This window comes from Meles meles, chromosome 13, assembly GCF_922984935.1.
Source record: "Meles meles chromosome 13, mMelMel3.1 paternal haplotype, whole genome shotgun sequence".
NCBI lineage: Eukaryota > Metazoa > Chordata > Mammalia > Carnivora > Mustelidae > Meles > Meles meles.
This window is the reverse complement of record NC_060078.1, coordinates 16,518,699-16,535,100: the sequence shown is the minus strand read 5'-3', so window position 1 is coordinate 16,535,100 and position 16,402 is coordinate 16,518,699. Positions and strand designations below refer to the sequence as shown.

The following is a 16,402-nucleotide window of genomic DNA, read 5'->3' as shown; positions in this document are numbered from 1 at the left end:
TGGAGGGAAAGAAGTTTAGTGGGAGGGCCAGGGGGTGTTGATAATACCACAGCCTACAGCTAAACTCACTCACACAGATCTTCTTTTACGGGCAAGGCTGGAATTGTAGGTGTCCTTAAGGGAAGAGCTTATACAACTCAACAGCAAAACCGCTGTCTTTACAAGCAGATCTTAGAGAGGCATTAACCCAATTGTTCCTACCAAATTCACCACTCCCAAGTGGGAGAGGGAACAACAGAGGGCATTTGTCTTACTAAAATGCCGTTCCTCTTAGCAAGATGAAACATGGGGGAGGAAGTTCCTATTCAACAATCCTAAATAAAGAACTTAATAAAACACTTCTCTGAGCTAATATACATTGGGAAGTTCCCAAGGGAAAATGTGATTGATACAGCAGTTTGGGGAATGCAGGTGGTTCATTCTGAAATGGAAGTTTGTTCTTATCTCTGTCTCTTGTCAGAGCACGTGTCCTCACAATCCTCTAGATAAGCTCTTGGCAGGCATGGGTTGTTAAAATCAAATGTGAAAAGTCTCATGCAGGTCACTGGTTACCAATGTAGTTACTACATTTGCATTGTTCTGATATTAATGATTAGGTTAAATCTATAGTAGTGTCTGTTTACTTAAGTTTACATATATTTTATTCAGTGGAACAGGAAAAAAATGGCATTACAATTATGGGAAATCCTTCTGTAGCTATAGTGTATCTTATTCATGTTACAATTGATGATCTGGGCCATGTTTGTGAATTTAATCTCTGGCATGCATAATGGTAAGAAAAGAGATTGAAAACTGCTCTCTACTCCACATATTTTATTTTATAGTTGAGATATCTGAGACATAGAGAGAAAAAGTGACATATAAAAGTTAATGACATCAAAAACTTGTATGCTGGGAACACTGAGACCAATCAGCACTTGTACAATATAGCAATCTCTTCTTAGAGAACAGTCATTTGCTGCCTTAACGTACATAATCTCTCCTTGTCATTCTACAAAATGCTAAAAATACAAAGATATTTACTTGTCATATGTTTGTTTGGGTTGTGATAAAATATCACTCTGTTCTTCTAAAAAATGATATTTTTTCAGCATAGAATCAATAGTTTCACCAAGGTGATCAAAGTACTAGATGCAATTCCAATAATTCCAGTTTTAATTTTCAGATTCCTAACCAGATTCACAGAGGATAATAAAACAAGAGCCAAAGTAAAGCCAAACAATAGATGCACAATGACAAAAGTAAATAAAATGAAATAAAATAATGAATTAAGAATTATAACAGCTACTACATAGAAGTACTAATATATTCATGTATATATCTTAATATATATAATTCATTTATGAATTTAAGTATTTATTGCATGCCTACTATGTGCCAGACACTATGTGAGGCATGTTAAAACAGAAAAGCCCAGAACATATTCTGATGGCATACCTTATTTTACAAAAGGAGACCAACTCTTTTGTTTGTTTATTTTCAGTGTACCAGTGTTAATTGTTTTTGTACCACACCCAGTGCTCCATGCAGTACGTGCCCTCCCTATTACCCACCACCTGGTTCCTCAACCTCCCACCCCCCCCGCCCCTTCAAAACCCTCTGGTTGTTTTTCAGAGTCCATAGTCTCTCATGTTTCATCTCCCCTTCCAGTTTCCCTCAACTCCCTCTCCTCTCCATATCCCCATGTCCTCCGTGTTCTTTGTTATGCTCCACAAATAAGTGAAACCATATGATACTTGACTCTCTGTGCTTGACTTATTTTGCTCAGCATAATCTCTTCCAGTCCCGTCCATGTTGCTACAAAAGTTGGGTATTCATCCTTTCTGATGGAGACATAATACTCCATTGTGTATAGGTACCACATCTTCCTTATCAATTCATCCGTTGAAGGGCATCTTGGTTCTTTCCACAGTTTGGCGACCATAGCCATTGCTGCAATAAACATTGGGGTACAGATGGCTCTTCTTTTCACTACATCGGTATCTTTGGGGTAAATACTCAGCAGTGCAATTGCAGGGTCATAGGGAAGCTCTATTCTTAATTTCTTCAGGAATCTCCACATTGTTCTCCAAAGTGGCTGCACCAACTTGCATTCCACCAACAGCGTAAGAGGGTTCCCATTTCTCCGCATCCTCTCCAACACACGTTGTTTCCTGTCTTGCTAATTTTGGCCATTCTAACTGGTGTTAGGTGGTATCTCAATGTTGCTTTAATTTGAATCTCCCTGATGGCTAGTGATGATGAACATTTTTTCATGTGTCTGATAGCCATTTTATGTCTTTGTTGGAGAAGTGTCTGTTCATATCTTCTGCCCATTTTTTGATATGATTATCTGTTTTGTGTGTGTTGAGTTTGAGGAGTTCTTTATAGATCCTGGATATCAACCTTTTGTTTGTACTGTCATTTACAAATATCTTCTCCCATTCTGTGGGCTGCCTTTTTGTTTTATTGACTGTTTCCTTTGCTATGCAGAAGCTTTTGATCTTGATGAAGTCCCAAAAGTTCATTTTCGCTTTTGTTTCCTTGGCCTTTGGAGACATATCTTGAAAGAAGTTGCTGTGGCTGATATCTAAGAGGTTACTGCCTATGTTCTCCTCTAGTATTCTGATGGATTCCTGTCTCACGTTGAGGTCTTTTATCCATTTCGAGTTTATCTTTGTGTACGGTGTAAGAGAATGTTCGAGTTTCATTCTTCTGCATATCGCTGTCCAGTTTTCCCAGCACCATTTATTGAAGAGTCTGTCTTTTTTCCATTGTATATTTTTTCCTGTTTTGTCGAAGATTATTTGACCATAGAGCTGAGGGTCCATATCTGGGCTCTCCACTCTGTTTCACTGGTCAATGTGTCTGTTTTTATGCCAGTACCATGCTGTCTTGGTGATCACAGCTTTGTAGTAAAGCTTGAAATTGGGTAACGTGATGCCGCCAGTTTTGTTTTTGTTTTTCAACATTTCCTTAGAAATTCAGGGTCTCTTCTGATTCCATACAAATTTTAGGATTATTTGCTCCAGCTCTTTGAAAAATACCGGTGGAATTTTGATCAGAATGGCATTAAAAGTATAGATTGCTCTAGGTAGTATAGACATTTTAACAATGTTTATTCTTCCAATCCAAGAGCATGGAACGGTCTTCCATCTTTTTGTGTCTTCTTCAATTTCTTTCATGAGTGTTCTGTAGTTCCTCGAGTACAGGCCCTTTACCTCTTTGGTTAGGTTTATTCCCAGGTATCTTATGGTTCTTGGTGCTATAGTAAATGGAATCGATTCTCTAATTTCCCTTTCTGTATTTTCATTGTTAGTGTATAAGAAAGCCACTGATTTCTGTACATTGACTTTGTATCCTGCCACGTTACTGAATTGCTGTATGAGTTCTAGTAGTTTGGGGGTGGAGTCTTTGGGGTTTTCTATATAAAGAATCGTGTCTCTGCGAAGAGAGAGAGTTTGACTTCTTCCTTGCCAATTTGGATACCTTTTATTTCTCTTTGTTGTCTGATCGCCGTTGCTAGGACTTCTAATACTATGTTGAACAAGAGTGGTGAGAGTGGGCATACTTGTCATGTTCCTGATCTCAATGGGAAGGCTGCAGGCTTTTTCCCATTGAGGATGATATTTGCTGTGGGTCTTTCATAGATAGACTTTATGAAGTTCAGGAATGTTCCCTCTATCCCTATACTTTGAAGCATTTTAATCAGGAACGGATGCTGGATTTTGTCAAATGCTTTTTCTGCATCAATTTAGAGGACCATGTGGTTCTTCTCTCTTCTCTTATTGATTTGTTCTATCACATTGATTGATTTGCGAATGTTGAACCAACCTTGTAACCCAGGGATGAATCCCACCTGGTCATGGTGGATAATCTTTTTAATGTGCAGCTGGATCCTGTTTGCTAGGATCTTGTTGAGAATCTTAGCATCCATATTCATCAGTGATATTGGAAGGAGACCAACTCTTAAACAAATAAGCTCATTGGTAAATATATAATTAGAAATTATCAAAAGTGGCAGAAGTGGCAGGTACGTGGCACTTTCGGCCTACGGACAACAGGAAAATCTAATCTCCATTTCAGGAATCAGAAGAGGCTGCTTTAAGGAAGTAATGTTTGACTTGATGCTTGGAAGATGCATGAGTAAGGGGGCTGGTGAGTGACAGCAGGAACCCTATGGGAGGAGGGCCTGGGAGAAGTTTGGAGGTTAGAGAAAACGGAGTGAAAGCTGCATCTTCTGTGGAACCTCTTGGTTGTATTAAAGGTTTTACTATTGCCCAAAGCAATGGAAATGACTGAAGGAGTTTACACAGAGGACTGATGTCATTTTTTTTTTTTTTTTGCTTTTATAAAAGGTCTTTCTGAAGGGATATAACTGAAAGAAAAGAATTAGCAAGTAATTTAGTGATCTAAGCTGTAGTTGGTGGTGGCTCGGACCAAGATGATTAGGAGTAAGATATTATTTCCCCAGGGTTGGGGGGAAGGAACATATGATAGATAGATAGGGATTATTTTGTAAATGACTTTAGGTCTTGGACCTTGGTACTTAATATACTGTGTATCTCACAGCCTTGGAGCTGAGCCTCATGCATGGTATTACATAAGCTTTTCTCAAATTATTGGATGAGTGAGTAATTGAGCAGATAAAAGATGGAAAGCTCAGAAATATCTACTTTACATCTTACATAACCTCATATGGTAGTAGAAGACCATTCACTGAAAGGGGAAGGGTGGAAGTAAACAAGATTTGGATGCAGGAGTAATGAAGAGTTCAGTCACAGACACATTAAGCTTCTGATTCTATGAGACAGAATATTGGCCCCCAGATATGCCCTACCTACAAATATTTTACCTCACATGGCAAAAGGAGCTCTATAGATGTGATTAAGGTTAAGGAGCTCACAACAGGGGAAACTGTTCTGGATTGTCCACGTGGGGCACAATGTAATCATGCAAGCCCTTAGAACTAGAAAAGGTTGGGAACAGAACGGATCAGAGGGATGATATGGAAGAAGAAAGAGGAGAGCGTCAAAAGTGTGAGAGTACCTTGACCCATTATTGCTGACTTTAAAGATGGAGGAGATGGCCGTGGACTATGAGTGGCCTCTAGAAGGTGAGAATGGTCCTCATATGACAACCAGAAAGGAGGTTGGGATCTCAATCCTACAACTCAAGCAACTGAATTCTGTCAACAACTCCAATAAGCAAGGAACTCCAGTAAGTGAACTTCCCCTACAGCCTCGGGAAAGAAACACAGCCCTGTCTGTACTTTGATTGCAACCTGGTGAGACGCGTGTTGAACTTCTGACCTATGGAGCCATAAAATAATAAACTTGTCTTTTGTAAACTGTTAAATTTGTGGTCATTCGTATGGCAGGTATAGAAATCTAACAGAGATATGTACAAGGCATTCTTGTGGAGATGGCTAAGCAGCTAGAGGTGTATAAAACAGTACTACACAGCACCCTCCCACACACGTATGCACACACACACACACACACATTAGTCAAACGGAATCATTATATAATACACCTTCCATTATATGGATGAATGAAAACATAATTTGAACAAGAATCATTTAAATTACCGGTTATATAAATGATTGATTTTGTGATTGTAAGAATTCCCACAGACAGAAAAAGTCACTGAAATTTCCACGAATGTTGCCATTAAGAAATAAGAGCTATTTATATTATATTACTGGAGTACATTTTTCCATTTACTTATGCAATGATTTCAGACCAAAAGGGTGGGGGGCTTTTCTGTTTTTTTCCCCTGAGGGGGCTATTGTTGTCATTTGGTTTTTCCTCTGAGTGACAAGCTTGACGAATTTGTCAGTAATCTGTATGGCAAATTTTAGGCGCAAGGTAAAGAATCTATGTCAATGGAAACTCTTCAACTCGTTTGCGGTGTTTCTTCCTCTTTGGGCATTCCTACAGTGCCTTCTCCATCTGTTCTCAGGCTTTAAACCTCAAGCATTTGTGTTTGGATGAGTCAAAGGGGCAAATCCCACTGGCATGTCTGGCGTTAAGACATAGAGAAGGAGCAGAGTTGCCAACATGACTCATGTCTTGGACTTTACCACTTTACCTCAAATAAGGCATAAGCATTCAGCCATGTCCCCAACACGTTTTGCCAGAATTTGTAAACTTGAATATACATCTGCATTTATGCTACTAAAATCCATCCTATTGCATTCCAGGCTTTGTGGATGTTAAGTGATTTTATTGTATCCACAGCTCATAATGCAGTCATGTGTCTTCCTTCCTTTCCTTAACAACAGTTTTAGGACAGGATTATACTACAGTTCATGGCTTCTAATACTTACTCCAGTTTCTTTGAAAACCAGTAGCATTACTGAACACAAAATGCGAAATAGTTAATAGTAAGAGTCATCATTTATATCACACTTGAGTTTGGATAAGATTAACTCTCATAACACTCCATTGGAAGAATATTCACTTGAAATTTACACATTTTATTTGATGCAAAGTGATTGTGATGCAACTTAAAAATTTTATTTAATATGTTATTATAATAACAATAATTCTCAATTATCATTTGGAGATTGTATTCCAATATTGAAGAAGAGCCCTTTACTAGTACTTCCCAGTTATGATATCTTGACTCTCTTTGGGAGAGTTTGGGAGCAGATTTCGTTTTAAATCTCAGTTTCATGTATTTATTTATTTCAACATTCATTAATTCCAGAAATATTTATCAAGTAGTTTTATATGTACCAGAACTGGGGCACTGTATATTTATTTCTTATGTAGCTCTAAGCAGGGGCTTTAAATTCCATAAGACACCATTCACTTATTTACAAAATGGGAACAACTGTGTTTATTCATAAGACCATGGTGAGGATTGGGCATCTGGGTGGCTCAGTCAATTAAGTGTCTGCTTTCAGCTCAGGTCATAATCTCAAGGTCCTGGGATCAAGTCCCACATTGGGCTCTCTGCTTAGTGGGGAGCCTGCATCTCCCTCTCTTTCTGCCCCTCCCTTGCTTGTATGCTCTCTCTCTCTTTCACTTTCTCTCAAATAAATACAAATAAAATCTTAAAAAAAGTAACATTGTGAGGATTAAATGAGATATTTAGTGCTTGAGAAAAATTATGTAGGAAAATGAATAAACAAAGTGTTTGAACAAAAAGTACTACAGCATCTTAAGTTGTCATCTAGTACATTATGTTACATTAATTAAAAACTACCTGTGTTTTCCTGATTTAGAATTCAAAATTGTTAAAGAAATGATAGTACAGGAAAAATCCAGTTTTTTATAATATGAGTTTTCTTTTACAATATTGTTGTTGTTAATGATATTAGCAATGTATATCATGGTCATTCTGAATGAAGAATAATTCAACTACAGTGTATTTCTTTTCAAGTTCTAGACTTTTGCATTACATCATCATTATCTTTTTCAGTTTTCCCCCTAGAGAAAAAAGAATTTTCAGTTGAAAATATGCCATGATTTTTCAACTGTCCCCTTCTAGCAGAGCACCATAGCAAAATGTAATGTGCAAAAAGCATGACAAAACATACTAGGTGAATGCCTCTGTTTTTCATCTCTCTTCAGGCAACAGACCCTGATGCTGGGATAAACGGCCAAGTGCACTACAGTTTGGGCAACTTCAATAACCTCTTTCGCATCACATCCAATGGGAGCATTTACACAGCAGTGAAGCTTAACAGAGAGGTCAGGGACTACTACGAGCTTGTTGTCGTGGCCACAGATGGAGCCGTGCATCCCCGCCACTCGACGCTCACACTAGCCATCAAAGTTTTGGATATTGATGATAACAGCCCCGTGTTCACCAATTCAACATACACTGTCGTCGTAGAGGAGAATCTGCCAGCTGGGACCACCTTCCTCCAGATAGAGGTATGTGGGAAAGCAGACAAGTCCTGGATCCCACATTAGAAGCTCTGCTGTCTGCGGAAGTTTGCAGATTTAGCAAATAAAAAGACAACATGCCCAGTTAAATTCTAATTTCAGATAAACAATGAGTAAAGTTTTAATAGAAGTATCTTCCCCATATTGCATACTGGTTTTATGTAACAACCTTACTTCGGGGATATACCAACAATTAAGAGGAGAAAAGGTGCACTTCTAAGAAATCAAATAAGATGTCTTAATTTTTTTATTTAGAAGATCAGTGCTATATATTTACCATAAAAAATGACAATATAATACTCTATAAAGAAAAATTTAATAATCTCCCACTTTGTACCTCCAGAGTACTCAGTGTTAAGTTTTTGTTTTTTGTTTTTTGTTTTTTTAAAGATTTTTTTTATTTACTTGACAGAAAGAGATCACAAATAGGCAGAGAGGCAGGCAGAGAGAGAGAGGGAAGTAGGCCCCCTGCTGAGCAGAGAGCCCGATGCGGGACTCAATCCCAGGACCCTGAGATCATGACCTGAGCCGAAGGCAGCGGCTTAACCCACTGAGTCACCCAGTGCCCCCAGTGTTAAGTTTTTAAGTGTATTCTGTGTTATGCTCACACAATATGAAATAAAATATTTTCATATTTACATACAAGTAAGTATGCATGTAAGCAGGTGTGTGCATATATATATATATGTATGCATATATTCAAATAAATATTTCCATATTTATGTATATGTAAATATGCATTATGCCAGTATATACATGCATAACTACATGTGTACATATTCAAATAAATAGTTCTATATTCACATATATGTAAATGCACATTATCCAGGTATGTGCATACACCTATGTTTGTGTGTATATGTATAGATACATATGGACACATATTTATACATACACACACACACATACACACACACACACACACACACACACACACACACAGACACCCAGGTAGAGATTTTCCCATATTTTACAGAAAGAGGATATTGCTAAACCCATTATTTTTCACTTTTGGTAAACAACTGGCATCCTTCCAGAGGACTTATTCTCCTTTTGAACAGTGCCCCAATATCCAAGACTTTTTTCAGTCCTTGGCTACAGTACCACCAGAAACTCTGGACATTCTGATTCAGTAAGTTAGGTAGCTTAGGTTGGCTATAAATCTGCATTTTAAGCAACCACCCCTTTTAATTTTGACATAGATGGTCTATAAAGTATAATTTTGGGGAGGATGATTCTAACAAAAAAATTATATAAAAGGAAAAAAAAAAGATTCCAGTCCTTCCTTGTCCTGCCATCCACAACTTGAACTCTGTTAGCATGGGTTTCAAGAACTTTCATTTTTTTCATAATTTAACTCAATAAATATTTAGGCAAAAACATTAATCTTAAAAAGGCAGGTGCCAGCCGGGAAAGGTCCATATTTCTCCATTTATTCTTCTGTTCGTCTATTCATTTATTCATCCATTTATTCAACACGGGTATTTCCAGTGTTTATTGTATGCCAACTGCTCTGCTAGACTTTGGGGATTCTAACATGGAAAGACACATTTCCTGCCTTCATTGGGTTCTCAGTCTGGCGTGGCTAACAGACAAGTAAATCCTTAATTGCGATAGAGGTTCTTAGAGCAAGGGGCCTCAGAGATGACAGGTGGAACTCTCAACCTAATCTTGGGAGTTTAGAAATCTGGTCTTGAGATTTAGACAGTTGCATTCTACAGTGTGAACTGAGGAGCAATTAAGAGTTATTCTAGCAAAGAAGAAGAAATATTATTCAAGGCATTGGAATGAATCTGCTTGAGATCCTAGATAAGAGACAGGGAAGAGCTACAGGCTGGAAATTGTATGGATCCTCCTCTCTATGTTCAGGAGAGTGAAGTTAACCCAAAATGAAATGGAAAACAAGAAGGATTTTAGATAGGAAAATGACGTCATCAAATCAGTGTTTTCCCCATGTCTTCTGGTCATGATGTTGGTAACTGACTGCAGGGAGCCAAGACAGAAGTTCACATAGCAGGTGCATGGGTTCCTGTGTGCGTGTCCTAACACAGCTCATATCCCCATCCCCCCCGATCCTGTTCCAGTTCCTCCACCAGAGCTGCCTTGGCCAGTCTGTTCTCATTATCCTGGGAGACCTGCAGCTAGAACACATCATCCCCAATTCTGAACACCCCTCAATCGCCATGTCCCTGTTTTCTTTCTATTGTGGTATTTGTGTCCTTTTTTTTGAGATATTAACCTGGCGAGCAGGATTTGTGTCTTGGTTCATCTTGTGCTTCTCCTGCATAATAACTACTCCATAAAGATTAATCAAGTGAAGGAAGTATAGTAGACTGAGCTCTAGAAATATTATAGAATCCTTGTAAGGAGAAATTATTACTTAAATTTCCTCCATTTCCTTATACTCCATTATACTCCATCTGTCATGTTTATGAAAAAACACCCAATAAAACTTTATTTTTATTTAAAAGATTATTTTTCAAGGTTATTCAATTAGTAGGAAATAATACAATAATTTACAACAGTAGTCATTTCTTTACAGTGATATGATTCTTTTAGTTAGTGATTTCTCAGGGAAAATAAATATAGTAATAAAAAAATTTTTAAAAAGACAGAATGTCATGAATGTCTGTCTCTCTCCCTCTGTTTCTCCCTCCTTCTCCCTTTGGATCCCTTTGGTAAATTACTTAACAAACATGCTTGTCTCTGAAACATGCCTTGTGATCATTGTTAAGTTCATGCTGTCCTGGGTGCTGACCCATGACCTCCATCAGCCTTGCATTCCTCCAGTTTGGTAATACCACTGATACCATCATCCTTCTGCTTTACTTCTTACAGGCTAAGGATGTTGACCTCGGAGCAAATGTGTCTTATCGGATCCGAAGCCCGGAAGTAAAGCACTTTTTTGCACTGCATCCATTTACAGGAGAACTCTCCCTTTTAAGGAGTTTGGACTATGAGTCGTTTCCAGAGCAGGAAGCAAGCATCACATTTCTCGTGGAGGCCTTCGATATTTATGGAACGATGCCACCTGGCATTGCTACCGTCACAGTGATAGTAAAGGTAAGGAGCACGGATGACTCCTGGTGGCTAACTCCATACTCTCTTCTGAGTTTGAACTATATTAAATATCCAGGGCTGCTATTCTTAAAAACACAGTAGTACTGGACCCAGAACATACAGTCTGGAATGTGTTAGACTTGAGAAGTAGCCGAATTGTTGAAGTAGGATACATACATTTGAATGAAATACTAAATAAGAATTTAACCACTGTGGCTGCCCAAATGTTCCCATAGCTTTATTTATTTTAATTTTTTAAAGATTTTTTTTAAAAATTTATTTGACAGAGAAAGAGAGAGAGAGATCACAAGCAAGAAAAGAGGCAGGCAGAGACAGAGAGGGAAGCAGGTCCCCCACCGAGTAGAGAGCCCAGTGCGAGGCTCAGTCCCAGGACCCCGAGACCATGACCCAAGACAAAGGCAAAGGCCCAACCCACTGAGCCACCCAGGCTCCCCAGTTCTTCGATTTTAATCTAGTCCCAATTTCTCCAGACTAGTTTATTCCAAATTTCACAGCACCAGGGATAATAATTTCATCCAAACCCTTCAATTTAAAAATTTTAAAAAGAAAAGATTACAGGAAAGGCAAGAGTTCTAAGGCCCCAGAGCTAATTAGCCTGTAAGCTGTGATTCTGGAATGAAATAAGCTTTGCGACTAAATGGAATCAGAGTCGAGCTCAGCTCAGCCATGTTCAAGGTTTGTGACCATGAGGCCTTCGCTGGCCATGCCAGATTTCCTGTCTCATTCATTGTGATAACAAGTGCCAAGTGGTTGCCTCAGAGAGCATGGTATCTTCGACCTTTTGGGATTTGAGTGTTTTTCAGGTGTGCCTTTAAAAAAAGACATGAGGAGAGATTTATCAGTTCTCAAACATTAGTGTAGGTAAAGGTCACCTGAGCTGTGTCCTAAACTGTCAGATTGCTCTGCTCCTTCCTAAAGGAGCCCTCGTCCCATGGGGAAGACATCACCAGTGCTTTTCTGCAGATGGATTTTTGCTTAGAATGAAAGGAAGTTAGGTACTGGGGATGTCTCCAATTCTTGAAATGTTCTCTCAAGAGAGAGGAGATGAATGCAAGTTCATAAGGCACACAAGGTCATAAGGTGTATAAAGTCATAGACAATGTTTCTACTATGCTCATTTTGTTTTGTTTTGTTTTTTTTGCATTTTTTGTTTTGTTTTTTACATGTTCATTTTTGTAGGTTACTGCAGTATGGAAATGGAATAAGAAATAATCACTTTTTTGTGTTTTTGTTTGATTGTTTAGTTGATAACTCATACATACTACTGGTTTTCTTAGACAATAAAATACTGGTATGAATACACAGAAGATTGTTAGAGACTGTGCCAATATAGAATTAGCATGACATTGTTTATCATATACGTAACTACTCTAATGTTAGTGACTATAAGGTCTTTAGGTCTGGGTTTTAGTTTTTTTTTTTTGTTTTATTGTTTTATAGATACTCCTGCAGTCGGACAGGGACACAGAAATTATTCTACAGTCTCCTCTTTACACTTGACCTAGCTGGCCTGCCAGTGGACACCTAATATTTCTTCCCTGGGAACTTGCTGTCTCCCCTAAATTATTGGGACACATGCATCCTTTCTATTCTCAGATGCCTGAAAGCTATCTGGAGAGTCTTATCAGGGTCTGACTTCCTTCTTTCTCAGGCATCCACAATGGCTTTTTACCTACTTCTTCCATTGTGTGTCTCTCTAGCCTAAGAAATTATATATATATATATATATATATATATATATTCAGAGAGTTAAAATTTTATGCAACATTAAGTCCTCTTTGGGAATAGAGATTTGAGTTATTAGACTCTTTCTTTGGGTCTAAATTCAGTTTGTGTGTCTCTTTCCCAAGACTGACGTTCCAGTGGATTGGAGAAGGATCAATCACTGATGGCCCAAGAAGCTTTAGTTCATATTTTAAAATACAATTTTGCCATACTATTGTGGTATGACATTTAGACATTTAGAAATCTGTTTACAAAAATACTTTAGGGACATGATAATGTTTTATTTACAAAGATATCTCAACAAGTAAAGAAATGAAGAAGGCTAAGATAAGCCTGACCTGAGTGAACTAACAATATGGCAGAATGGCTCAGGACCAAGTGAAAACTTAGGCCATCTTACCCTGTCTACACTTGCCTAACCCTGTGGTTTGATGGAAGTGACCACTCACACACACACACACAAATTAAAGATAGAAAAATGGCCATTTATTTGGCTGTTTTGAACAGTAAGAGAAGACTTGCCACTAATGACTTTCTGCACATTCTTCCTAGACCCACAGATGGATACTCAGTGGGATGGCCTTGTGTCTCAGGATGGGTGTGGTTCATCAACGAGATGGTTCATCATCTAAACCATCACAGACTCTGACTTGGCTGCTCTGGATTCAGTGTAGATTGATTTGTTTGGATTTTTTTTTTTTAATAGAAGTCTTTGGAGTTGGATTAGATCCAAAAATATCATCTAATCAAGCAGAAAGTGCTCTAAATAAGTCTTGGTCTCTACCTGGGACTGAAGTTTCTTAAACTGGATTTCATGTTCCCTGATCACCCCTTTATTTTAATATATGGGTGTCCCCTAAGGCTACCACATTGGCATGTGGAAAGGGTTTGCTCATCAATAGACTCATTCTTTCTTCAGAAGCGGAAGGGTGTTGATCCAATTTTTGTTGTCTCCGTTGCTTAATATCTTATTTAGAGAAATCAAGCGGTTTCATTGGTCAGGTCATCCTGACCTGTACTAAATTATTTCTGATTCATTATACATTTATGATAAAACTTAGTCAACCAGCATTCAATTCTAGATACATTTTTTTCTTTTAAAGATTTTATTTCTTTATTTAAGAGAGAGAAAGAAGACACACAAGCGTGCACAGGCTGGGAGGAGCACAGAGGAAGGGAGAGGACGGGATGAGGAATCCGAGGTGGACTCTATGCTGAATATGGAGCCTGCCACAGGCCTTGATCTCACAACCTTGGAACTCATGACCTGAGCTGAAACCGAGAGTTGTCCCCTTAAACCAGCCACCCAGGCGCCCCAATTCTAGACATTTCCAATGCCACGTCCTTTTTTCAAGGTGATGAAAGCATAATAAAATTTGCAGAACATTTCCCCAAATGCAGGCTGACACTTGCTTTTCTCTCTTCTGGTTGCTCAGGGTGACATTATCCCAGAGAAGAGCTTTAAAACTATTACCTAATATTGGAGCCCATAAAAACATTGTTACTTGTTTGTTTTGAAGGGAAGAATGGAATACAATTCCCATTTCTCCACAAATGTAGGTCTTTCCCAAGCATGCAGATTTTCTGTCATTGTTCTGTTTACTTGCAGTATGACAAGCTGTTTTGCTGATAACATAATTGCATAGTACTTGCTAAGAGATATCTTTACCCAAAACAGTCACCACAGGGAAAGCATCTTGAAGATCTCTCTTTGAAAATGAGAAGACACATAATTTTCTTTTGTAAAGAAGAAGAAAAAAATCAAATGCTTAATATCTAGTCTATCAAACATTTCTAATTGGAGTGAGAGTGGGAAAGCTGAAGTGATATTTGGAAAGAAAGATATTTCAACAGTAGAAAGAAAGTAGAATTTTATCATAGGTACCCGCAGAGTGCTTTCTTAGTGATCCAGAACAAAACCAATGATGACCAAATGTATAATATGTGTTTTTGTTGCAATGTTTCTGCAGAACACGGAAACACAAGGCCTTCTTCACTGTACATTTTACTGCATATACTGGATAATTGAATATATAATGGTAAATTAGATGATGTGAGTAAATCTCTGAAAAATAAAAATCAAATTCAATACAGTTTCAGGCATATAATCCAGAGAAAAATCTATCCTTACAAACGGAGTTGTAATATAATATAGGAATATGCAGAAAGAAAAGGTCTATCTTCTGTGATAAACCAAAAGTGGAAGACCAGTCAGAAAAGTCGAAATGTGTAAATGGCTCTGTGATACTGGGCAGCCTCGTGAAGGATTGTCTAAGACGAGCAGATGGCCTAAGTCCTTTTGTTTATTGTCACCCTGGTGAGGGAATGGCTATGGCACAAGAGGATGAGGGAGACCCTTCCATGCAGGAAGGAGACTTGGCTCACCAGCTGTGTTTGCCTGTCTTACAGGTGCAGATATGACCATAGGCAGGGAGAACTGGAAGGACCGGAAGTGAAATAATATCCATGAGGACCAACTGTTGAGAAATGCAGGGAGTCTTAGAAGATGGAGCTAGTTTTCATCTTTCAGAGGTGTTTTCTCCCCAGCAGGAAGACAAATGTCCTTATCCCCATAAAATATAGGAATGAGGATAATTTTTCTAGAGAGAATCTCAACGCTGAGTACCAAGGCGGCACTGTCATTCCATAGACACCTGACAGGTGGTGATGTGCCACTGATGTTCCATGGTGACCCTATGGGCAGAGCCCTGGATTTCATTCAGTCAGAGGAAGCTCTGGAGAGTTTAAGATTTATAGCATCCTCCTTCCCTTTCTTGGGAGGGAGAAAATTGAATAAAAAGAGGATTGCAATGAGCCAGGTAGGGGGATCTCATTGGGTTGATTGGGTCAATCATTATTTTTTACCACTTGCTGACTTTTCCCTGAGGGCTGGTTAAACTGGAGAAAATACTTGTTTTGGACTGTGGCATTCAAATATTCCTCTTTAGTCTATTCTCCATTATCATATCCTTATTAGTGTCATCTTTCTGGTGTATTCACTGGCAAGTTTGAAGAATGCGAATGTATCAGGAAGAGCATGCCAAGGGGCAGCGTTCTTACAGCAATTCTCACAGCATCTGCATACTCCGCTATTGCAGAGTTTTACGACTAAGCTGTGACATATTTCCCCTAAACAACCAAACTGGCGGAAACAAATGAAAAGGTACCTGCCCAGAGTTAGCAGTAATAATTCACATTTCTGTGGGTCTTCATCCTGGTTCCTCAAATATCACCCACTGGCTTCCAGGAATCCCAGGAAAGTGCTTTACTTCATGCACACAGTTAAGTTCTTTTACTCCTCAGCGACTGTCACATTCTCCTGTTTGCCAGAAGTCTCCAAAACCAAGCTGCCTCCTGGTGGGGGCAGGAGATGCTGATAAGCCCTGCCAGTGGTGGATACCACCATCCCTGGCATCTGTCCCCCTGCCTCCCGTGGTTGCCACAAACTGGGGGTACTCTCTATGCAACAGAATTCTCAATATATTCTCCGAAACCTTTAATTCACCGAAGTCAATATTCCACATAGCCACAGTGTGCGCCCTCAATATTGCACTATCTTCAAGGTCCCTCAGGAAAGATTCCACAGAGCATGAGCTCCTTGAGATATGGTAAGGGGTGTCTCATAGACAAAGAATTTCATAGACAAATGGCTTTGGGAAATGCTGAGGCACACAGAAGTAAACCGATGTCTCCACTGCATGCCTTCCTCTAAAAGT

At 38.8% G+C, this 16,402-nt stretch overlaps 1 protein-coding gene across 1 annotated transcript in view; it reads left to right on the top strand.

The window, feature by feature from the left end:
- PCDH15 (protocadherin related 15) overlaps positions 1-16,402 on the top strand; it is a 567,896-nt gene that overhangs the window by 325,781 nt on the left and 225,713 nt on the right. Inside the window, exons 16-17 of the mRNA XM_046026577.1 lie at positions 7,563-7,868; positions 10,719-10,943. Coding sequence (XP_045882533.1) covers positions 7,563-7,868; positions 10,719-10,943 — 531 coding nt within the window. The remainder of the gene's footprint in view (positions 1-7,562; positions 7,869-10,718; positions 10,944-16,402) is intronic.